At 60.6% G+C, this 23,775-nt stretch overlaps 1 protein-coding gene across 2 annotated transcripts in view; it reads right to left on the bottom strand.

Moving 5' to 3' along the window:
• The window catches only part of RPS6KA2 (ribosomal protein S6 kinase A2), a 130,366-nt gene extending 125,573 nt beyond the window's left edge, over positions 1-4,793 (bottom strand). The window contains exons 1-2 of one of the 2 annotated variants that reach the window (XM_060205148.1): positions 4,737-4,793; positions 1,833-1,883 (exon numbers count right to left, since the gene is read on the bottom strand). In XM_060205148.1, coding sequence (XP_060061131.1) covers positions 1,833-1,883; positions 4,737-4,793 — 108 coding nt within the window. The remainder of the gene's footprint in view (positions 1-1,832; positions 1,884-4,736) is intronic. The other variant, XM_060205150.1, reaches the window with a different exon arrangement.
• Between the last annotated feature and the right edge of the window lie 18,982 nt (positions 4,794-23,775).

Consider the following 23,775-nt stretch of genomic DNA (forward strand, 5'->3'; position numbering starts at 1 on the left):
TCTGCCATGACCGCATCCTAAGGGCTGCGGTCCAGGCCCTCCCCACCCCACAGAGCCTGGGAGATGCTTCGGGAGTGGGGGAGCGTGAGGATTTGGGGCTCCCCAGAACTCCCAGGGCACCTGTGTCCATGCGTCAGGCTGAACCAGCTCAACGCCTCTGCACCGCTGAGCCCCTGAGAGAGGAGGCCAGCCTCCCCCACGACTCGGGAAAGGAGCACATGTCGCCCCTCTTTCCTCTTCCTGCACGGCCCCCAGCAGACAGATAGGACGGCCCAGCAGAGCCTGGCGGCCACGGCAGCTGCTCAGAGCACCAAAGCAGGAAAGCCCAGTGGGTAGCCACGAATGGAGGGAGGAGGAAGCCAGGGGGGCGGTCCCAGTCACACACACAGGCTGGGCAGGCCAGAGCACAGGCCTGTCACACCTGGGGCACCCCCCCCCATGCCAGAGCCAGGCAGTGTTCTCTCTGTCTGTCTGTCTCTGTCTGTCGTATTACCCCAAGGGTGGGGGGACCTGACCTCCCAGTGACTTTCTGACTTGAGCTGCTTACAGAAACCAGAGCCGCCAGTAACTTGTTTAGGGAGACAGCCATCTCCCCAGAGACGCCGCCCACGCGTCTGGACTTGGCGCTCACACCCTGCACGGCAAGCCAGAGTGCTGCTGGCGGCTCCCGTCCCGCAGCCCCTCACAGAGACGTCCCATGGCCATCGCAGAGGGGACACCGACTGCCCAGCAGCCCTCAGAGCACAGGGCCCTGCCCACACCCCCAACGCCTCAACGCCGGGCCTTCTGGAACTTTCTCTCTGTTTGTGTCTCCCCTGCCCGTCAGACCCCACCCCTGCAGGCTTCCCTCTGCAATCCCCCCTCTCCCCTTTCCTGTATTCACACTCCTAAAAGGTGACCTGGCACTGCCACCCCTCCAGTGCCAGGGACCCCACCAAGGAGATGTCCCCCCCCCCCGTCACCACACGGCGAGGTGATATTCACGGGGCACGGGAAGGCAGCCTGCCACCACTGTCCTCTGCTTGTCACTGCTTGTCCCCCCATGTGGCTTCACTGAGGGTTAGACACTGAAGCAGGGGGAGGCTGCTCCTGGACCCCTACCAGCCTCCCCCAGCCCCCCACCCTCCATGCTCTGTCCTGGCCTCCACACTTTCTGCCCTCCACCCCCATGGCCTCATTCCAGCCTCCCCGCCCCCAACTCACATCCACTGAGCCAAGGCAGCCAGGGCCAGCTGTGGGGGGAGGCTCCGAGGCCCAGTGCTCCCACCCAGATGCCAGCCTGGCAGACATGCCCCCTTGGATTCCACAGCTCAGCAGGCTGGACTGGACACTCCAGCCTCCTGGGACAGCGCCCAGGCCCCCTCCCAGCACACCGTCCCTCTCCCACCTCCCACCTCTTTATCATGCCTGAGGCTCTGAGGTCCCAAGTTCAGTGCTCAGTATCACCATCACGATGCCAGAACTAAGCAGAGGAAGAAGGAAAGGGGGGAGGAGGGGGACGAGAGAAGGGAGGATGAGAGGAAGAGGGAGGAGAGGAGAGGAGGAGGAGGAAGAGGAAAAGGGAGGAGGGAAAGAAGAGGAAGGGAAGAAGGGGAGGAAGGGAGGAAGAAGGGAAGGGAGGGAGATGGCTTCTGTGCTGTGAGTCACACCTTCCAGGTAAACCGGTCTTGCTGTTTGCCTCCAGACCACAGGGGCAGCTGGAGCCCTGGACCCCCACGGCCGGCTCAGCCATCTGTCCCCGGAGACCCCGGAGTGTCCGTCCTGGGCCATCATGAGCTGAGGCGAGACGTTACCCCCCAGCCCACCCCCAAACCACAGAGCAGGGGTCTCACCTCTTCTGCTGACTCCTCAGGGCTGGGCTCCGAGTCCTGACTTGTGTCCTCCTCCGGGGTCTGCGGGCAAGGCACAGGGGAAAGTGAGGGCCTGGGCTATGCCCCCACTTCCTGCCCGTCACCCCGAGGGCCCAGGTTCAGTCCCCAGCTCCACTATACGCCAGAGCTGAGCAGGACTAAAGGAGCAGTCTCAGAGGGCTTGTCTCTGTCTCCCCCACCCTGCGGAAGGAGCTGGCAGCCACTGATCATGGCCGGGGCTCTGCCGTACGGGCTCATGCCCTGTCCAGCTGGTGGTCAGGAGGCAGAGGCCACACAGGCCGGGCTGGCACCATTGGGAGACCACTTGCTCTGCTGGGCCTCCTTGTGAGGGCTTGGGTGCAGGGAGACAGTGCAGCAGGAAGGGAACCTGCCTTGCGAAGCTCAGTTCCCAGTGCCCATGGTGGTGGTGGGTGGTACCTCCCTTCCTACCTAGTCAGTCTCTCTGTCTCTCTCTCTCTCCAACTCTCTCTCTCTCCAACTCTCTCTCTCTCCAACTCTCTCTCTCTCTCCAACTCTCTCTCTCTCTTCAACTCTCTCTCTCTCCAACTCTCTCTCTCTCTCTGCCTCTCCATCTGAAGGAAGCAGAGCCCAGTAGTGGTGAAGTTACTCACCCAAGAGGGCCCATTTGTGCAATAATTAATAATAATAATAACAACAATAATAGATAATACCCAGGATGCTTCATTTTTCTGAGGCCTGCCGACACTCCAGGTGGAGAGACACCAAGATCAGTGACCTGCCTCATTGTGTCCTTGTTTTTTCTGGTCTGAGCCACGACTAGTGCCCCCTCCACGTCATCTTTCTCTTTCTTCTGTCTCTTTAGAGTGAGACAGAGAAGGAAAGACACCACAGCACTGCTCCACCGTCCACAGTGCTGTCAACAGTGCTCCCTTATGGTGCCATGGCTCGAACCCAGGGCCTGCAGGGTGGGCTATGTCCTGACCACCTAAAGATGATTCTTTTTCTTTTAAACTTTATTAGTGATGAGATCACAGGGGTTAATCCCACACCATTCCCACCCCCAGAGCTCTGTGTCCCCACTCCCTCTACTGGAAACTGCAGTGGTTCTCCCAAGGTCACAGATAGGGGCTGACGATGATTTCTAGAACTGTCTAGATTTATATATATTTGCCCCGTTCTTTTTTTTCCTCCCTGTGATCCTGCCTTCTCTTCCTAAGTCACACCCACACCTATTACTACTTCCAAATGTCCTTTCTTTCTGGGCTCTGATAGAATTGGCCCTCTGGTCATCTTCCTCTTATCATTCCTCCCCCTTTAAGAGCAGGGACCCAAATTCTTTCTGGGAAGCAGAGGGTGGGAGTTCTGGCTTCTGTCATTGCTTCTCTGCTGGACATGGGTGTTGGCAGATGGATCCACACCCCCCAGCCTGTAAACTCTCTTTCCCTAGTGGACAAAAATGACTCTTCTTTTAAAAAATAAATTTCTTTATTGGGGGATTAATGGTTTACAGACAAAGATGCTTCTTGTAGAAGAGCCACAGAAACTTTTCACTTTTTATACAGGACCTTACTGTTATTTATTTTAATTTAGTTCTTGGATAGAGACAGGGAGAAACTGAGGGAGGAGGGATACATATATGGAGAGAGAGAGAGAGACAGAGACAGACAGAGAGAGAGAGACAGAGACCCACAACCCTGCTTCACTGCTTGTGAGGCTTCCCCCTGCAGGTGGGGACCAGAGGCTTAAACTTGGGTCCTCGGCACATGGGAACATGTGTGCTCTACCAGGCGTGCCACTGCCCAGCCCCGCCCCCACAGGGACGTTGTGTTTCGTTCCTCCTTTCCTCCTCTGGCCTCCGCCTGGACAGAGACACCCACAGCTGCTTCAGCTGCAGATGCCCAGGAAGGTCTAGAATGCCACCTGCCCGCACCCCAGCATCCATGGTGAATAGCCAAAGACTCCAAGTCACTCATTCTCTTCATAAACCTCCCTCCTGTCCTTCCTTCCTTCCTTCCTTCCTTCCTTCCTTCCTTCCTTCCTTCCTTCCTTTCTTCCTTCCTTCCTTCCTTCTTTCCTTCCATGTTCTCTCCCTCCCTCCCTCCCTCCAAAGCCCAGTCTTGCTTGAGAGAAACAAGCTCCTGCGTGGGCAGCTGTAGTAATAGCGTCTCCATGGCAGCGGGCGGGGAGGGGGGCTCCCTCAGGACTCAGGGGCCTCCCCCTACTGCGATGCCCTCCCCTCAAGAGAGCCTCCCCCCCAGCACCGGGTTCAAGCCCTGCCTTGCTCCATCCTCTTCTGAGCGACCACCCTCTTCTGAGACACTGCCCACCTGTCTGTCCTTCCCTGTAGAGTTGTGCTCCGTCCTGTCACAGGGACCCAGAACCCTGAGAGACGTGAGGCTCAGAGCTGGGGGTGTGCGGGGCTGTGGGGACCAGATGCCGGAGCCCGCGGGAGCCGGGCTGGCTGTGGGTGTCTGGGACTTTGGGGAACTTTTTCCTCTAGGAAAGGTGTGGGTGTCACCCCCTGGGCAAGGCCAGCCTCTCCAGCTGACCAGCAGGGCCCGGGGACTCCAGTAGCCACCTGCCCCTGCCCTGCGCCTTGAGTCCCCTGCCCCTCACCCAGATGCAGGTCTTCTGCTCCTCCTGCTCATGACCGTGGGGAGGGGAGTCCCACCCGCCTCTGGGGCTGGACTCTGGTCTCCCCAGGCCACTTCTGAAGGAGCCTTCAGGCCCCCGGTGCAGGGGTGCTCTACCCGGCCCTTGTGCCTGTGACCCTGGTGGGCTGTGCACGGTCACCCATATGCACTCCTGCCCCGCGGGCACCAGCAGCCCCCTCCAGCCCCGTCCCCGGGCTCTGTCTCAGCGCTGAGCCCCTCGTGAGTGGGGAGCCCGTGCCCTCACCTCCACCTCCATGGGCTCCACCTCGATCTTTTTCCAGAGCTCCAACAGCTGTGCGATCGGCATGTTTGCTGCCTCCTGCCCCCGGGGTCTGGGCCGCGGGAGACGTTTGCTGTCCCCTGCCCCGGGGTCTGGGATGTGGGATGTGGTGGCGGCCGGTGCCTCGGAGGGAGGGGTTGGCACGGGCGGGAGGGTCTGGGCCCCCGGAGGCTCGGTCTGTCTGCGGGCTGGGCAGCTGCAGCCCTCCCCGGCTCCCTGGGTTCCTTGGACTCTGCAGGAGGAATGGCAGCCTGCAGCCTTGGCTTCCAGTGAGGCTCCTCCACTGGGAGCCCCGCCCACCGCCTCACGGGGGCACTCCCCCCCAGCTCTTTACCTTGATGGGTTCTCAATGGAGGAGAGTGGGGTCCGCTGCCATGGAAACCGCATAGCAACCGGGCCCACGGTAGCCCAGCTCCCTCCCAGCGCTGGCACGCTTGCACACACGTGTGCACAGGGACAGACACACAGAGGCCCTTTGAAGGCAGGGCACGGGGCAGGTGCTTGGGCTCTGAGAGCACGGCCAGGCTGCCAGGGCCCAGCTGCAGCCCCACTCTGTAGGTGCTGGGGCTCAGGGCTCCCACACACAGACAGACAGACGCACAGACAGGCAGACAGAGGATAGATGGTGAATGAGGAGGGACAGAAATAGATGATTCATAGATAAATGGTAGCTAGATGATTTGATGACAGATAGGAGAGTTAGATAATAGATGAGACAGACAGACAGACAGAGAGATAAGGAATGACAGACAGAGAGATAAGACAGACAGACAGAGAGATAAGACAGACAGACAGACAGAGAAATAAGGAATGGGGAAATGGGAAGACAGGTAAACAAACGATGGCTGGAAAGAGGCTAGACAGACAGATATAAGGTGGCTGCGGAGATAGATAAATGAGGAGATAGGTGATGGATGAGGGGAGGCTGATGATGAATGGGGGAGAGAGAGAGGTGGGGGCAGGGGGAGATAGCATAGTGGTTCTGCAAAGAGACTCTCATGCCTGAGGCTCCAAAGTCCCAGGTTCAGTCCCCTGCACCACCATAAGCCAGAGCTTAAAAAAAGATAGGGAGACAGACAGACAGAGTCAGGACAGGACTAGGGGGAGGGGCCTCATTGCATCCCCGGGGACCCAACGGGCCCAGGGAGTGATGTCGTCCCACCAGATTGTGTCCACCTGTCCCCTGAGGCTCAGACATGGGCATGACACCCCGGGGAACAAGCAGCACAGGCCCCAGAGGCCTGCCTGCCTGTGTGTCTGCCCGCGGCCGAGCTCGGCCGGCTGTGGCACTTGGCACTTGGGTCCCCTGGGAGGGGCAGTGCTGAAGTCTAATGACACTGAGTGTCCCTTCTGGGGGTCTGAGCTCCAGAGAAAAGTCTCTTCCATCTGCTCAGTCTCCCCTGGCTGCTGAGATGTGCAGCCTCAGAGCACCAGCCCCCCAGCTCCCTACCTGCTCCCAGCACCGCCTCAAGGCAGAGCTGAACAGTGCTCTGGTTTCCCCTCCCCACCCCAGCTCTGTGTGTGTGTGTGTGTGTATGTGTGTATGTGTGTGTGTGTGTGTGTGAAATAAACAAGCCTTTTAAAGAATGAAGTCACTAGGAAATTCGGTTCATTAGTCAAAACTCAAAGAAATAAAAGCCAGCCCAATCCCTGGACCTGGGACCTCAGAGCTGAAGGCAGTCGGCTCAGGGACCAGGCACAGCCTCCCAGGCCTATGACAGCCATGGTGTCGTCCCCAAGGGGACCTGGGAGCCACAGGGGTGGGCAGGCTTGGCAGGGATGCCCTTTATTGTCTTTCGGCAGCAAATGCTCATGGAGGACACAGGGGATCAATACCAGAAGTGATGCGGCAGCTGCCAGGGGAGAGACTCAGAGAACAATGCAGCAAAGGACAGCTGGGGGAAGATGGTGGGGGAACAGCTCTGGGGGGGTCAGCTCTGGGGGTCAGCTCTGTGGGGTCAGCTCTGGGGGTCAGCTCTGTGGGGTCAGCTCTGGGGAGATCAGCTCTGGGGGGTCAGCTCTGGGGGGGACAGCTCTGGGGGGACAGCTCTGGGGGGGACAGCTCTGGGGGGACAGCTCTGGGGGGGTCAGCTCTGGGGGGACAGCTCTGGGGGGTCAGCTCTGGGGGGGTCAGCTCTGGGGGGACAGCTCTGGGGAGACAGCTCTGGGAGGACAGCTCTGGGGGGTCAGCTCTGGGGGGGTCAGCTCTGGGGGGAACAACTCTGGTGGAACAGCTCTGGGGGGGTCAGCTCTAGGGGGTCAGCTCTGGGGGGTCAGCTCTGGGGGGTCAGCTCTGGGGGGACAGCTCTGGGAGGGTTAGCTCTGGGGGGTCAGCTCTGGGGGGGACAGCTCTGGGGGGACAGCTCTGGGGGGTCAGCTCTGGGGGGACAGCTCTGGGGGGTCAGCTCTGGGGGGACAGCTCTGGGGGGACAGCTCTGGGGGAACAGCTCTGGGGGGTCAGCTCTGGGAGGGTTAGCTCTGGGGGGTCAGCTCTGGGGGGGACAGCTCTGGGGGGACAGCTCTGGGGGGTCAGCTCTGGGGGGTCAGCTCTGGGGGGACAGCTCTGGGGGGTCAGCTCTGGGGGGACAGCTCTGGGGGGACAGCTCTGGGGGAACAGCTCTGGGGGGACAGCTCTGGGGGGGTCAGCTCTGGGGGGGTCAGCTCTGGGGGGAACAGCTCTGGGGGAACAGTTCTGGGGGGGTCAGCTCTGGGGGGTCGGCTCTAGGGGGACAGCTCTGGAGGGACAGCTCTGGGGGGGTCAGCTCTGGGGGGGTCAGCTCTGGGGGGACAGCTCTGGGGGGACAGCTCTGGGGGGTCAGCTCTGGGGGGTCAGCTCTGGGGGGACAGGTCTGGGGGGACAGCTCTGTGGGGTCAGCTCTGGGGGGACAGCTCTGGGGGGACAGCTCTGTGGGGTCAGCTCTGGGGGGACAGCTCTGGGGGGGACAGCTCTGGGGGGACAGCTCTGGAGGGTCAGCTCTGGAGGGTCAGCTCTGGGGGGTCAGCTCTGGGGGGACAGCTCTGGGGGGAACAGCTCTGGGGGGTCAGCTCTGGGGAGTCAGCTCTGGGGGGACAGCTCTGGGGGGACAGCTCTGGGGGGTCAGCTCTGGGGGGTCAGCTCTGGGGTCAGCCACACACACAGTCCCCTCCACACACACACACACACAATCCCCTCCACACACACACATGCACACACACACACACACACACACACAATCCCCTCCACACACAGACACACACACACAGCATGGAAAGACAGAGCCCCCGCCTAAGCCCCAAAGTGGGGAGCCACCTTTCAGAGCCACTGCTTCCTCTGTGCAGCCTTTGCAAACACCCCAGAGTGACATTACCACCACAGCCCCGAGTTCACGTCCCTCTAAAGCTTCTCAGAACAGGATCCTGGGGCATCATCCCACATGGACCTCAGAACTGCCTCAGAGAGAGAGAGAGAGAGATGGAGGGAGGCAGGACAGCACCACACCACATCACCATTCAGGAAGCTCCCCTGAGGGCTCAAACCCAGGGCCTCACTCGTGAATTGTGTACTTGACTGGGTAAGCTGCCTCCCAGTCCTTTCCCACCAGCTCCCACTCACTTATTGTTATTTTTATCTCATGGAGAGAGGGCTGGCACATGTGACTCCAATGTCCTCAGGCCTCTTTTTCTTTTATTTTTATTTTTATATTTCTTTTTTTAAAATGTATTTTCCCTTTTGTTGCCCTTGTTTTTTATTGTTGTAGTTATTACTGTTGTTATTACTGATGTTGTCGTTGTTGGATAGGGCAGAGAGAAATGGAGAGAGGAGGGGAAGACAGAGAGAGGGAGAGAAAGACAGACACCTGCAGACCTGCATCACCGCCAGTGAAGCAACCCCCCTGCAGGTGGGGAGTTGGGGGTTCGAACTGGGATCTTTACGCCGGTCCTTGCGCTTCACTCCACTTGCACTTAACCCACTGTGCTACTGCCCGATGCTCTGTTTTACTTCCAGAGAGACACACACAGAGAGAGAGGGAGAGAGACAGCACAGCACCAGAGCTTCTTCCAGTGCTCGATCATCTCCCATGTGGTGCTGGGGCTTGAATCTGGGCCTCATGCAAGGCAGGGTGTGGACCCTTCTGCAGGAGGGAAGGTTCCCGAGTGGTGGAGCAGTACTGCTGTTGTCTTGCCTTCTCTCTCTCTCTCCCTCTCTGTTTGCCTATTTCTCGCTATCTCTCATTCTATATGAGAAAGCAAGGAAAGTGGCAGGGGAGTCCTCAAGAACCATGCAGCACTGTGTGAAATGCCCCTGCCCACCCTCCATGGGCTCCCTGGGTGCTGTGCCTGGTGCTGAGAGAGGAGACACCCCACAGCCCTGCCCACCCTCCATGGGCTCCCTGGGTGCTGTGCCTGGTGCTGAGAGAGGAGACATCCCACAGCCCTGCCCACCCTCCATGGGCTCCCTGGGTGCTGTGCCTGGTGCTGAGAGAGGAGACACCCCACAGCCCTGCACACCCTCCATGGGCTCCCTGGGTGCTGTGCAGGGTGCTGAGAGAGGAGAGACCCCACAGCCCTGCCCACCCTCCATGGGCTCCCTGGGTGCTGTGCCTGGTGCTGAGAGAGGAGAGACCCACAGCCCTGCCCACACTCCATGGGCTCCCTGGGTGCTATGCAGGGTGCTGAGAGAGGAGAGACCCCACAGAACTGTCCACCCTCCATGAGCTCCCTGGGTGCTGTGCAGGGTGCTGAGAGAGAAGACACCCCACAGCCCTGCCCACCCTCCATGGGCTCCCTGGGTGCTGTGCAGGGTGCTGAGAGAGGAGAGACCCCACAGCCCTGCCCACCCTCCATGGGCTCCCTGGGTGCTGTGCCTGGTGCTGAAAGAGGAGAGACCCACAGCCCTGCCCACCCTCCATGGGCTCCCTGGGTGCTGTGCCTGGTGCTGAGAGAGGAGACACCCCACAGCCCTGCCCACCCTCCATGGGCTCCCTGGGTGCTGTGCAGGGTGCTGAGAGAGGAGACACCCCACAGCCCTGCCCACCCTCCATGGGCTCCCTGGGTGCTGTGCCTGGTGCTGAGAGAGGAGAGACCCACAGCCCTGCCCACCCTCCATGGGCTCCCTGGGTGCTGTGCAGGGTGCTGAGAGAGGAGAGACCCCACAGCCCTGCCCACCCTCCATGAGCTCCCTGGGTGCTGTGCAGGGTGCTGAGAGAGGAGAGACCCACAGCCCTGCCCACCCTCCATGGGCTCCCTGGGTGCTGTGCCTGGTGCTGAAAGAGGAGAGACCCACAGCCTTGCCCACCCTCCATGGGCTCCCTGGGTGCTGTGCCTGGTGCTGAGGGAGGAGAGACCCCACAGCCCTGCTCACCCTCCATGGGCTCCCTGGGTGCTGTCCCTGGTGCTGAGGGAGGAGAGACCCCACAGCCCTGCCCACCCTCCATGGGCTCCCTGGGTGCTGTCCCTGGTGCTGAGGGAGGAGAGACCCCACAGCCCTGCCCACCCTCCATGGGCTCCCTGGGTGCTGTCCCTGGTGCTGAGAGAGGAGACACCCCACAGCCCTGCCCACCCTCCATGAGCTCCCTGGGTGCTGTGCCTGGTGCTGAAAGAGGAGAGACCCCACAGCCCTGCCCACCCTCCATGGGCTCCCTGGGTGCTGTGCAGGGTGCTGAGAGAGGAGAGACCCCACAGCCCTGCCCACCCTCCATGGGCTCCCTGGGTGCTGTGCCTGGTGCTGAAAGAGGAGACACCCCACAGCCCTGCCCACCCTCCATGGGCTCCGTGGGTGCTGTGCAGGGTGCTGAGAGAGGAGAGACCCCACAGCCTGCCCACCCTCCATGGGGCTCCCTGGGTGCTGTTCCTGGTGCTGAGAGAGGAGACACCCCACAGCCCTGCCCACCCTCCATGGGCTCCCTGGGTGCTGTGCCTGGTGCTGAGAGAGGAGAGACCCCACAGCCCTGCCCACCCTCCATGGGCTCCCTGGGTGCTGTGCCTGGTGCTGAAAGAGGAGAGAACCACAGCCCTGCCCACCCTCCATGGGCTCCCTGGGTGCTGTGCCTGGTGCTGAGAGAGGAGACACCCCACAGCCCTGCCCACACTCCATGGGCTCCCTGGGTGCTGTGCCTGGTGCAGAAAGAGGAGAGACCCACAGCCCTGCCCACCCTCCATGGGCTCCCTGGGTGCTGTGCCTGGTGCTGAAAGAGGAGACACCCCACAGCCCTGCCCACCCTCCATGGGCTCCCTGGTTACTATGGCTGGTGCTGAGAGGAGACACCCCACAGCCCTGACCACCCTCCATGGGCTCCCTGGGTGCTGTGCCTGGTGCTGAGAGAGGAGACACCCCACAGCCCTGCCCACACTCCATGGGCTCCCTGGGTGCTGTGCCTGGTGCTGAGAGAGGAGACACCCCACAGCCCTGCCCACCCTCCATGGGCTCCCTGGGTGCTGTGCATGGTGCTGAGAGAGGAGAGACCCCACAGCCTGCCCACCCTCCATGGGGCTCCCTGGGTGCTGTTCCTGGTGCTGAGAGAGGAGAGACCCCACAGCCCTGCCCACCCTCCATGGGCTCCCTGGGTGCTGTGCCTGGTGCTGAGAGAGGAGAGACCCCACAGCCCTGCCCACCCTCCACGGGCTCCCTGGGTGGTGTGCAGGGTGCTGAGAGAGGAGAGACCCCACAGTCCTGCCCACCCTCCATGGGCTCCCTGGGTGCTGTGCGTGGTGCTGAGAGAGGAGAGACCCCACAGCCCTGCCCACCCTCCATGAGCTCCCTGGGTGCTGTGCAGGGTGCTGAGAGAGGAGACACCCCACAGCCCTGCCCACCCTCCATGGGCTCCCTGGGTGCTGTGCAGGGTACTGAGAGAGGAGAGACCCCACAGCCCTGCCCACCCTCCATGGGCTCCCTGTGTGCTGTGCCTGGTGCTGAAAGAGGAGAGACCCACAGCCCTGCCCACCCTCCATGGGCTCCCTGGGTGCTGTGCCTGGTGCTGAGAGATGAGAGACCCACAACCCTGCCCACCCTCCATGGGCTTCCTGGGTGCTGTGCCTGGTGCTGAGAGAGGAGAGACCCCACAGCCCTGCCCACCCTCCATGGGCTCCCTGGGTGCTGTGCCTGGTGCTGAGAGAGGAGACACCCCACAGCCCTGCCCACCCTCCATGGGCTCCCTGGGTGCTGTGCAGGGTGCTGAGAGAGGAGAAACCCCACAGCCCTGCCCACCCTCCATGGGCTCCCTGGGTGCTGTGCCTGGTGCTGAGAGAGGAGAGACCCACAGCCCTGCCCAGCCTCCATGGGCTCCCTGGGTGCTGTGCCTGGTGCTGAGAGAGGAGACACCCCACAGCCCTGCCCACCCTCCATGGGCTCCCTGGGTGCTGTGCAGGGTGCTGAGAGAGGAGACACCCCACAGCCCTGCCCACCCTCCATGGGCTCCCTGGGTGCTGTGCCTGGTGCTGAGAGAGGAGAGACCCCACAGCCCTGCCCACCCTCCATGGGGCTCCCTGGGTGCTGTGCAGGGTGCTGATAGAGGAGAGATCCCACAGCCCTGCCCACCCTCCATGGGCTCCCTGGGTGCTGTTCCTGGTGCTGAGAGAGGAGACACCCCACAGCCCTGCCCACCCTCCATGGGCTCCCTGGGTGCTGTGCCTGGTGCTGAGAGAGGAGACACCCCACAGCCCTGCCCACCCTCCATGGGCTCCCTGGGTGCTGTCCCTGGTGCTGAGGGAGGAGAGACCCCACAGCCCTGCCCACCCTCCATGGGCTCCCTGGGTGCTGTCCCTGGTGCTGAGAGAGGAGACACCCCACAGCCCTGCCCACCCTCCATGGGCTCCCTGGGTGCTGTGCCTGGTGCTGAAAGAGGAGAGACCCCACAGCCCTGCCCACCCTCCATGGGCTCCCTGGGTGCTGTGCAGGGTGCTGAGAGAGGAGAGACCCCACAGCCCTGCCCACCCTCCATGGGCTCCCTGGGTGCTGTGCCTGGTGCTGAAAGAGGAGACACCCCACAGCCCTGCCCACCCTCCATGGGCTCCGTGGGTGCTGTGCAGGGTGCTGAGAGAGGAGAGACCCCACAGCCTGCCCACCCTCCATGGGGCTCCCTGGGTGCTGTTCCTGGTGCTGAGAGAGGAGACACCCCACAGCCCTGCCCACCCTCCATGGGCTCCCTGGGTGCTGTGCCTGGTGCTGAGAGAGGAGAGACCCCACAGCCCTGCCCACCCTCCATGGGCTCCCTGGGTGCTGTGCCTGGTGCTGAAAGAGGAGAGAACCACAGCCCTGCCCACCCTCCATGGGCTCCCTGGGTGCTGTGCCTGGTGCTGAGAGAGGAGACACCCCACAGCCCTGCCCACACTCCATGGGCTCCCTGGGTGCTGTGCCTGGTGCAGAAAGAGGAGAGACCCACAGCCCTGCCCACCCTCCATGGGCTCCCTGGGTGCTGTGCCTGGTGCTGAAAGAGGAGACACCCCACAGCCCTGCCCACCCTCCATGGGCTCCCTGGTTACTATGGCTGGTGCTGAGAGGAGACACCCCACAGCCCTGACCACCCTCCATGGGCTCCCTGGGTGCTGTGCCTGGTGCTGAGAGAGGAGACACCCCACAGCCCTGCCCACACTCCATGGGCTCCCTGGGTGCTGTGCCTGGTGCTGAGAGAGGAGACACCCCACAGCCCTGCCCACCCTCCATGGGCTCCCTGGGTGCTGTGCATGGTGCTGAGAGAGGAGAGACCCCACAGCCTGCCCACCCTCCATGGGGCTCCCTGGGTGCTGTTCCTGGTGCTGAGAGAGGAGAGACCCCACAGCCCTGCCCACCCTCCATGGGCTCCCTGGGTGCTGTGCCTGGTGCTGAGAGAGGAGAGACCCCACAGCCCTGCCCACCCTCCACGGGCGCCCTGGGTGGTGTGCAGGGTGCTGAGAGAGGAGAGACCCCACAGTCCTGCCCACCCTCCATGGGCTCCCTGGGTGCTGTGCCTGGTGCTGAGAGAGGAGAGACCCCACAGCCCTGCCCACCCTCCATGAGCTCCCTGGGTGCTGTGCAGGGTGCTGAGAGAGGAGACACCCCACAGCCCTGCCCACCCTCCATGGGCTCCCTGGGTGCTGTGCAGGGTACTGAGAGAGGAGAGACCCCACAGCCCTGCCCACCCTCCATGGGCTCCCTGTGTGCTGTGCCTGGTGCTGAAAGAGGAGAGACCCACAGCCCTGCCCACCCTCCATGGGCTCCCTGGGTGCTGTGCCTGGTGCTGAGAGATGAGAGACCCACAACCCTGCCCACCCTCCATGGGCTTCCTGGGTGCTGTGCCTGGTGCTGAGAGAGGAGAGACCCCACAGCCCTGCCCACCCTCCATGGGCTCCCTGGGTGCTGTGCCTGGTGCTGAGAGAGGAGACACCCCACAGCCCTGCCCACCCTCCATGGGCTCCCTGGGTGCTGTGCAGGGTGCTGAGAGAGGAGACACCCCACAGCCCTGCCCACCCTCCATGGGCTCCCTGGGTGCTGTGCCTGGTGCTGAGAGAGGAGAGACCCCACAGCCCTGCCCACCCTCCATGGGGCTCCCTGGGTGCTGTGCAGGGTGCTGATAGAGGAGAGATCCCACAGCCCTGCCCACCCTCCATGGGCTCCCTGGGTGCTGTTCCTGGTGCTGAGAGAGGAGACACCCCACAGCCCTGCCCACCCTCCATGGGCTCCCTGGGTGCTGTGCAGGGTGCTGAGAGAGGAGACACCCCACAGCCCTGCCCACCCTCCATGGGCTCCCTGGGTGCTGTGCCTGGTGCTGAAAGAGGAGACACCCCACAGCCCTGCCCACCCTCCATGGGCTCCCTGGGTGCTGTGCAGTGTGCTGAGAGAGGAGAGACCCCACAGCCCTGCCCACCCTCCATGGGCTCCCTGGGTGCTGTGCAGGGTGCTGAGAGAGGAGACACCCCACAGCCCTGCCCACACTCCATGGGCTCCCTGGGTGCTGTGCACAGTGCTGAGAGAGGAGAGACCCCACAGCCCTGCCCACCCTCCATGGGCTCCCTGGGTGCTGTGCCTAGTGCTGAGAGAGGAGACACCCCACAGCCCTGCCCACCCTCCATGGGCTCCCTGGGTGCTGTGCAGTGTGCTGAGAGAGGAGAGACCCCACAGCCCTGCCCACCCTCCATGGGCTCCCTGGGTGCTGTGCAGGGTGCTGAGAGAGGAGACACCCCACAGCCTGCCCACACTCCATGGGCTCCCTGGGTGCTGTGCACGGTGCTGAGAGAGGAGAGACCCCACAGCCCTGCCCACCCTCCATGGGCTCCCTGGGTGCTGTGCCTAGTGCTGAGAGAGGAGACACCCCACAGCCCTGCCCACCCTCCATGGGCTCCCTGGGTGCTGTGCAGGGTGCTGAGAGAGGAGAGACCCCACAGCCCTGCCAGCCCTCCATGGGCTCCCTGGGTGCTGTGCCTGGTGCTGAGAGAGGAGACACCCCACAGCCCTGCCCACCCTCCATGGGCTCCCTGGGTGCTGTGCAGGGTGCTGAGAGAGGAGAGACCCCACAGCCTGCCCACCCTCCATGGGGCTCCCTGTGTGCTGTGCCTGGTGCTGAAAGAGGAGAGAACCACAGCCCTGACCACCCTCCATGGGCTCCCTGGGTGCTGTGCAGGGTGCTGAGAGAGGAGACACCCCACAGCCCTGCCCACCCTCCATGGGCTCCCTGGGTGCTGTGCCTGGTGCTGAAAGAGGAGACACCCCACAGCCCTGCCCACCCTCCATGGGCTCCCTGGGTGCTGTGCAGGGTGCTGAGAGAGGAGAGACCCCACAGCCTGCCCACCCTCCATGGGCTCCCTGGGTGCTGTGCAGGGTGCTGAGAGAGGAGAGACCCCACAGCCCTGCCCACCCTCCATGGGCTCCCTGGGTGCTGTGCATGGTGCTGAGAGAGGAGAGACCCCACAGCCCTGCCCACCCTCCATGGGCTCCCTGGGTGCTGTGCCTGGTGCTGAAAGAGGAGAGACCCCACAGCCCTGCCCACCCTCCATGGGCTCCCTGGGTGCTGTGCAGGGTGCTGAGAGAGGAGAGACCCCACAGCCCTGCCCACCCTCCATGGGCTCCCTGGGTGCTGTGCCTGGTGCTGAAAGAGGAGACACCCCACAGCCCTGCCCACCCTCCATGGGCTCCCTGGGTGCTGTGCAGGGTGCTGAGAGAGGAGAGACCCCACAGCCTGCCCACCCTCCATGGGGCTCCCTGGGTGCTGTTCCTGGTGCTAAGAGAGGAGAGACCCCACAGCCCTGCCCACCCTCCATGGGCTCCCTGGGTGCTGTGCCTGGTGCTGAGAGAGGAGAGACCCCACAGCCCTGCCCACCCTCCATGGGCTCCCTGGGTGCTGTGCCTGGTGCTGAAAGAGGAGAGAACCACAGCCCTGCCCACCCTCCATGGGCTCCCTGGGTGCTGTGCCTGGTGCTGAGAGAGGAGACACTCCACAGCCCTGCCCACCCTCCATGGGCTCCCTGGGTGCTGTGCCTGGTGCTGAAAGAGGAGAGACCCCACAGCCCTGCCCACCCTCCATGGGCTCCCTGGGTGCTGTGCCTGGTGCTGAGAGAGGAGACACTCCACAGCCCTGCCCACCCTCCATGGGCTCCCTGGGTGCTGTGCCTGGTGCTGAAAGAGGAGAGACCCCACAGCCCTGCCCACCCTCCATGGGCTCCCTGGGTGCTGTGCAGGGTGCTGAGAGAGGAGAGACCCCACAGCCTGCCCACCCTCCATGGGGCTCCCTGTGTGCTGTGCCTGGTGCTGAAAGAGGAGAGAACCACAGCCCTGCCCACCCTCCATGGGCTCCCTGGGTGCTGTGCCTGGTGCTGAGAGAGGAGAGACCCCACAGCCTGCCCACCCTCCATGGGCTCCCTGGGTGCTGTGCATGGTGCTGAGAGAGGAGAGACCCCACAGCCCTGCCCACCCTCCATGGGCTCCCTGGGTGCTGTGCCTGGTGCTGAGAGAGGAGAGACCCACAGCCCTGTCCACCCTTCATGGGCTCCCTGGGTGCTGTGCAGGGTGCTGAGAGAGGAGAGACCCCACAGCCCTGCCCACCCTCCATGGGCTCCCTGGGTGCTGTGCAGGGTGCTGAGAGAGGAGAGACCCACAGCCCTGCCCACCCTCCATGGGCTCCCTGGGTGCTGTGCAGGGTGCTGGGAGAGGAGACACCCCACAGCCCTGCCCACCCTCCATGGGCTCCCTGGGTGCTGTGCCTGGTGCTGAGAGAGGAGACACCCCACAGCCCTGCCCACCCTCCATGGGCTCCCTGGGTGCTGTGCCTGGTGCTGAAAGAGGAGACACCCCACAGCCCTGCCCACCCTCCATGGGCTCCCTGGGTGCTGTGCAGTGTGCTGAGAGAGGAGAGACCCCACAGCCCTGCCCACCCCCCATGGGCTCCCTGGGTGCTGTGCAGGGTGCTGAGAGAGGAGACACCCCACAGCCCTGCCCACACTCCATGGGCTCCCTGGGTGCTGTGCACGGTGCTGAGAGAGGAGAGACCCCACAGCCCTGCCCACCCTCCATGGGCTCCCTGGGTGCTGTGCCTAGTGCTGAGAGAGGAGACACCCCACAGCCCTGCCCACCCTCCATGGGCTCCCTGGGTGCTGTGCCTGGTGCTGAGAGAGGAGAGACCCCACAGCCCTGCCCACCCTCCATGGGCTCCCTGGGTGCTGTGCAGGGTGCTGAGAGAGGAGAGACCCCACAGCCCTGCCCACCCTCCATGGGCTCCCTGGGTGCTGTGCGCGGTGCTGAGAGAGGAGAGACCCCACAGCCCTGCCCACCCTCCATGGGCTCCCTGGGTGCTGTGCAGGGTGCTGAGAGAGGAGAGACCCCACAGCCCTGCCCACCCTCCATGGGCTCCCTGGGTGCTGTGCAGGGTGCTGAGAGAGGAGACACCCCACAGCCTGCCCACCCTCCATGGGGCTCCCTGGGTGCTGTGCCTGGTGCTGAGAGAGGAGAGACCCCACAGCCCTGCCCACCCTCCATGGGGCTCCCTGGGTGCTGTGCCTGGTGCTGAGAGAGGAGACACCCCACAGCCCTGCCCACCCTCCATGGGCTCCCTGGGTGCTGTTCCTGGTGCTGAGAGAGGAGAGACCCCACAGCCCTGCCCACCCTCCATGGGGCTCCCTGGGTGCTGTGCAGGGTGCTGATAGAGGAGAGATCCCACAGCCCTGCCCACCCTCCATGGGCTCCCTGGGTGCTGTGCAGGGTGCTGATAGAGGAGACACCCCACAGCCCTGCCCACCCTCCATGGGCTCCCTGGGTATTGTGCCTGGTGCTGAGAGAGGAGACACCCCACAGCCCTGCCCACCCTCCATGGGCTTCCTGGGTGCTGTGCAGGGTGCTGAGAGAGGAGAGACCCCACAGCCTGCCCACCCTCCATGGGTTCCCTGGGTACTGTGCCTGGTGCGGAGAGAGGAGAGAAACCATAGCCCTGCCCACCCTCCATGGGGCTCCCTGGGTGCTGTGGTGCTAGGGATGGAGCTCACAACCTCACACATGGCAAGGTATGCACTCTACCAGTTGAGCTACCTCCTGCCCTGCCAGATACATTTTAATAAAGAGAAGTATTGCTATAACAATCTCGGTCTAAATTCCGTCTCCCCCAAAGCTGCTCTGGAAATCCAAACCACACTGCCTTGGAAGGTGGGTACAGTAGCAGTCACTAATACAGCCTCATGCTGGGCAGAGGGGGCTGTTCCTAGTCCCTGGGCACAGGAGGGGTCCCTGGAGACACATCATGGGGACCAGAGCACAGACCCTTCCTGGCACCCTCAGAGGGACATGCCCACACCCAGCTCAGACCTGACGCCTGCAGAACCAGCAGCTGGGAAGCAGCTGCTGTAGGCGTCTGTGAGTGTCCACTGGGGCCACCGGCCAGCCCCTTCCAGGGAGAAGAGAGCACCCGTCAGAAAGCAGGGCCATGCTGCAGCCCCTCAGGGGCCAGCACCTTGGGTGGGCAAGCCCTGGCCCAGTGGTGTCACCTTATTTATTTTCTCCCATCTTTTAATTTATGATGAATATGGGCTACAAGATTGTGAGGGTCTGGCCCCACACCGCACCCACCAGCAGAGTTCTGATTCCCCCCCTCCCCCCCTCCCAAATAGCCCCCGGAGTTCTCACAAGTCTTAGAGACAGTTTGCTGGCTTCTGGTTTTTGTTGTTGTTGTTGTTGTTTTGGCAAGTTTACGTGAATCAGCTCTTAGATTGATTCCATGTGTGAAACCATCCAGTAGTTGTCGTTCGTCTCCTTATTTCTTTCACTGTGCACCGCCACCTCCAGATCCACCCACTTTGTCCCAAAGGACACTATCTCATCTTTGTTGACGGCACAGTAGTACTCCATGGAGTGTCTATCCCATAACTTCTTTACCCAGTCACCTGCTGATGGGCATCTAGGCTGCTTCCACTCTGGCTGTTGTGAACAGTGCAGCTGTGAACACAGGGCTACCTGTGTCCCTTCTAATTAGTGCTGTCTGCTGGACAAATGCCCGAGTGTTCTTGCTGGGTCATAAAGTGATTCCATTTTCATTTGTTTATGGACTGTCCACCCAGCCTTCCACAGGGGCTGCCTCAGTCTGCACTCCCACCAGCAGTGAGCAGAGTTCCCTTTTTTCCACCACCTCGCCAACACCTGTCGTTTCCTGGTGTGTTGACGTGACAGTGGTTCACTGTGACCTCAGCCCTTCAGAAAGGCTGGCATCCAGGAGTCCTTCTGTGTGCTGACGGGCTGCGGCTGGTCCGGAAAGACCCAAAAGCAACCGGGACCCCCCTGCCCCCAACCCCGCCTGCCCCCTTCTCAGATACTCCCCAAACCATGGCCCGCTAGACTGAGTTGTGACTCACGCGGCCGGAAAGGCAGCTGCTCCCCCAGGAATTATTCAAAAGGAAGAAAAAGAAAAGGCTGAGTAAGAGTAAACAGTCTGGGTGTCTGAGAAAGAAATTGTATGCCAGGGAGGAGCTTAAAGGGGCCTTGCTCACAGTCCTGCGGCCAGTGTCCCCTCGCAGGGAGAGGCCGCGTGACCCGGAGGTCGTGGCCCGGGTCCTGTGGGCTCTTGGTCACCTCCATGCCGAGGTGACCAAACTCATCTCTCACAGAAACACAGGCCTGGGCCAAAGGCTGCGTGACCCTCAGCCTAAGGACTACAGACCACACGCACAGACACACCGACGCACAGACACACAGACACAGAAGGTGGCTACAAGGACGCTGCGTCACGCCGTCTTGGGAGCTCTGGTGGTGTCCCCTGCAGCTCCTCTTGTCTGTCCACTGGCCATTCGTGTCCAGGCCGTGGCCACCCCCTGGGCCATCCTGCCCTCTCACCTGCCCCCCACCTCGCCCTCTGCAGAGAAAGATGCTAAATGCTACCCTAACCCAGCAATCAGTGTCCTCACAGGGACAGGCTGACTCACGTGGCCTGAGCAAGGCTCGCTCACTCTGGTTTATTTCCGCTTCAGTGCGGCCAGTCGCAGGGGGCTCTGGGAAGGCCCAGCGTCAGCTGTCACCCTGAGCGCCCCTGGCCTGAAGGCCTTACCCCTCGCTCAGACCCCTGGGCTCTGGCTGAAACCTTTAAATCGAGCTGCCCGAGGGGGTTAAGGAGGCTGTGGGGGCAAAGCAGATGGCCTGGTGGAGGGCGAGAGTGAGGGCGTCAGAGCTGGGTCTAGACTGAGGGTTCCAGAAACATCCCTGGAGTGAGCAAGCTTTGGTTTGCGTTCCTGCCTCAGCCTGGAACAGGGGCTCATCACCACCACTAGTCATCACCAGCACCACCAGCACCACCGACACCATCACCTCCACTTTCACCATCACCCTGGTGACCCCAGCAGGAGTCTGGGACTATTAGCATCAAATGACAGCACCCTGAGGAGGTGCTTCAGAGGAGGAAGGGATAAAAGCAGGGACTCTGAGCACGTGCGCCTCTTGGGCTGCTGCTGCTTCTGGTCAGAAGCTTCTTCTGATCAGGTATCCACCATGGCCACTTCTCCTGGGAACTGAGCACGTGTGACTCTGCTAGCCGGTAAACCTTTCGACCCCTCTACAGCCATGAGCAACCTTTACCAGGGCTGGTCATTGTTTATCTGATGGGACTGAACTTGGATAACTATACTCAGACTTTATGGGCCTAGCATACGCTTAACCTTTGATGGTAAGTGCTTATCTTGCCTTTTACCTGTGTCACCCTTCTTCTTCTAGCGTTTGCCTGTGTCACCCTAATACACTGTGTATCAATTAAACCAGTTCCCAACTCCCCACTACACGCCACAAGCAGCCCCAACCCCCAGACCTCTTTTTAAGTTAATTTCCAACACATGGCCTCCACCATTGCCATCATCAGCACATTATTATCACCACCACCATCACCACCACTCATCATGACCATCATCATGAACACCATAACCATCATCACCACCATCACCACCATAACCATCACCACTACTACCATCACCATCACCACCATCACCACCACTCATCATGACCATCATCATGAACACCATAACCATCATCACCACCATCACCACCATAACCATCACCACTACCATCACCACCATCACCACCATTCATCATGACCATCATCATGAACACCATAACCACCATCATCACCATAACCATCACCACCATAACCATCACCACTACCATCACCATCACCACCATCACCACCACTCATCATGACCATCATCATGAACACCATAACCATCATCACCACCATCACCACCATAACCATCACCACTACCATCACCACCATCACCACCATTCATCATGACCATCATCATGAACACCATAACCACCATCATCACCATAACCATCACCACCATAACCATCACCACTACCATCACCATCACCACCATCACCACCACTCATCATGACCATCATCATGAACACCATAACCATCATCACCACCATCACCACCATAACCATCACCACTACCACCATCACCACCATTCATCATGACCATCATCATCATGACCACCAGAACCACCATCACCATCACCATTTCTGCCATCATCACCACTCCTAACATTAAGTTTTCATAACACTTGAGTCTCTTTACTACAAGGAAATGTGCACAGATACTGGACAAAGAGTAGAGGAAAACAAGAGACATAGCCACAGAAATGACCAAGGACAGTACACGGGAAATCGAAGGGGACCGCCGTACTCTCCGCTCTTCTCCTGAGCTCTCCTGGGCTCTGGAAGGAGCTGGAGTGGCTGGAACTGCTACCAGTATTACAAAAGGAGAAATAAGCATGGGCTTTCTTGGAGATGCCTGAAAAACCCCAGGAGATGCTTCCTTAGGAAGCTAAGACACTAAGAGCACAACAATCGGAGCCAGGTGGTGGCACATTACAGTGTGCAAGGACCCGGGTTCAAGCCCCCGGTCCCCACATGCAGGGGGAAAGCTTCATGAATAGTGAAGCAGTGTTGCAGGTATCTCTGTCTCTCTCTATCTCTCTCTCTATCTTCCTCTTCCACTCAATTTCTAGCTGTATATACCAAAGAACACAACAATGTTTGTGGTCAGATATCTACTCCTGGTGAAAGTACATCACAATATTTGAAATTGTAAGACCAAGGCACTCTTGCTTAGTGGCAGAGCACAGGGCTTGCATGGTTAAGGCCCCAAGTTCAATCCCTAACACTACTGTAGATCAGCACTGAGCAATTCCCTGGTCTCTCTCCCTCTCTCCCTCATAAAAACAAAAAAGTCTTTAAGAAATAATCAGCATTGGGAATCGAGCATTAGTGCAGCGGGCTAAGCACACGTGGTGCAAAGAGCAAGGACCGGTGTGAGGATCCAGGTTCGAGCCCCCGGCTCCCCACCTGCAGGAGAGTCGCCTCACAGGCGGTGAAGCAGGTCTGCAGGTGTCAGTCTTTCTCTCCCCCTCTCTGTCTTCCCCTCCTCTCTCCATTTCTCTCTGTCCTATCCAACAACGATGGCATCAATAACAACAATAACTACAACAATAAAACAAGGACAACAAAAGAGAATAAATAAATACATATTTTAAAAATAATGCTTCTGGGAGTCGGGCATTAGCATTGGGAGTCGGGCATTAGTGCAGCGGGTTAAGCGCACGTGGCACAAAGCGTAGGGACTGGCCTAAGGATCCTGGTTCGAGCCCCGGGCTCCCCACCTGCAGGGGAGTTGTTTCACAGGCGGTGAAGCAGGTCTGCAGGTGTCTTTCTCTCCCCCTCTCTATCTCCCCATCTCTCTCAATTTCTCTCTGTCCTATCCAACAATGACATTAACAACAATAATAATAACCACAACAAGGCTAAAACAACAAGGGCAACAAAAGGGGAAACAAAAGCCTCCGGGAGCAGTGGATTCATGCATGGCGCAGGCACGGAACCCCAACAATAATGCTGGAGGTAAAAAAAAGAAAAAAAACGCTTCCTTTTGCTGTTAGGGAAATGTAAGAACAGAATAGATGCTCTCTCCTTGACACACAGTCTTCAAAAGACACTGCGTCTGGGTGAAGTCTTTGCTTACCAGCTCAGTGGAGGCGACAGAACAGGCTCTGTGTCCTTGCTCGAGATATGAAAGGAATGGTCACTTGCTTTATATTTTAAAAAATATATTTCTTTCTTTCTTTTATTTGATAGGATACAGAGAAATTAAGAAGGGAGGAAGAGATAGAGAAGTAGAGACATCCACAGCCCTGCTTTACTACTCATGAAGCTTCCCCCCGCAGGTGGGGACCGGGGGCTTGAACCCAGGCCTTTAAGCATGATCACTCGTGTGTTCAATGGGCTATGCCACTGCTCGGCCCCAGGGAAAGAATGTCAGGCAGACATGAAGACGCCCCTGAGGCGGTCAGCTGCAGGCCCAGCTCCCTGAGCGCTGCGTGGACTTCTCCAGCTGTGTCCGAAGTGCCCTGGGCAGTGTCCTGTGGGCATGGTCACCGCAGGCCAGGAGGGGCACAGCCCCCCAACTGGGGCAGGCCTGGTGAAGCCAGGAGACAGCACAGGAAGTGGGGCCTGGCCAGACTCACCCAGCGCCTGTGCTCAAGTGGCCTTGTGGGTCCTCACACCCTGCTGAGCAGAGCTCATGCACAGAAAGCAAGTTGGGAGCAC

Source organism: Erinaceus europaeus, chromosome 13 (assembly GCF_950295315.1).
Source record: "Erinaceus europaeus chromosome 13, mEriEur2.1, whole genome shotgun sequence".
Taxonomy (NCBI): domain Eukaryota; kingdom Metazoa; phylum Chordata; class Mammalia; order Eulipotyphla; family Erinaceidae; genus Erinaceus; species Erinaceus europaeus.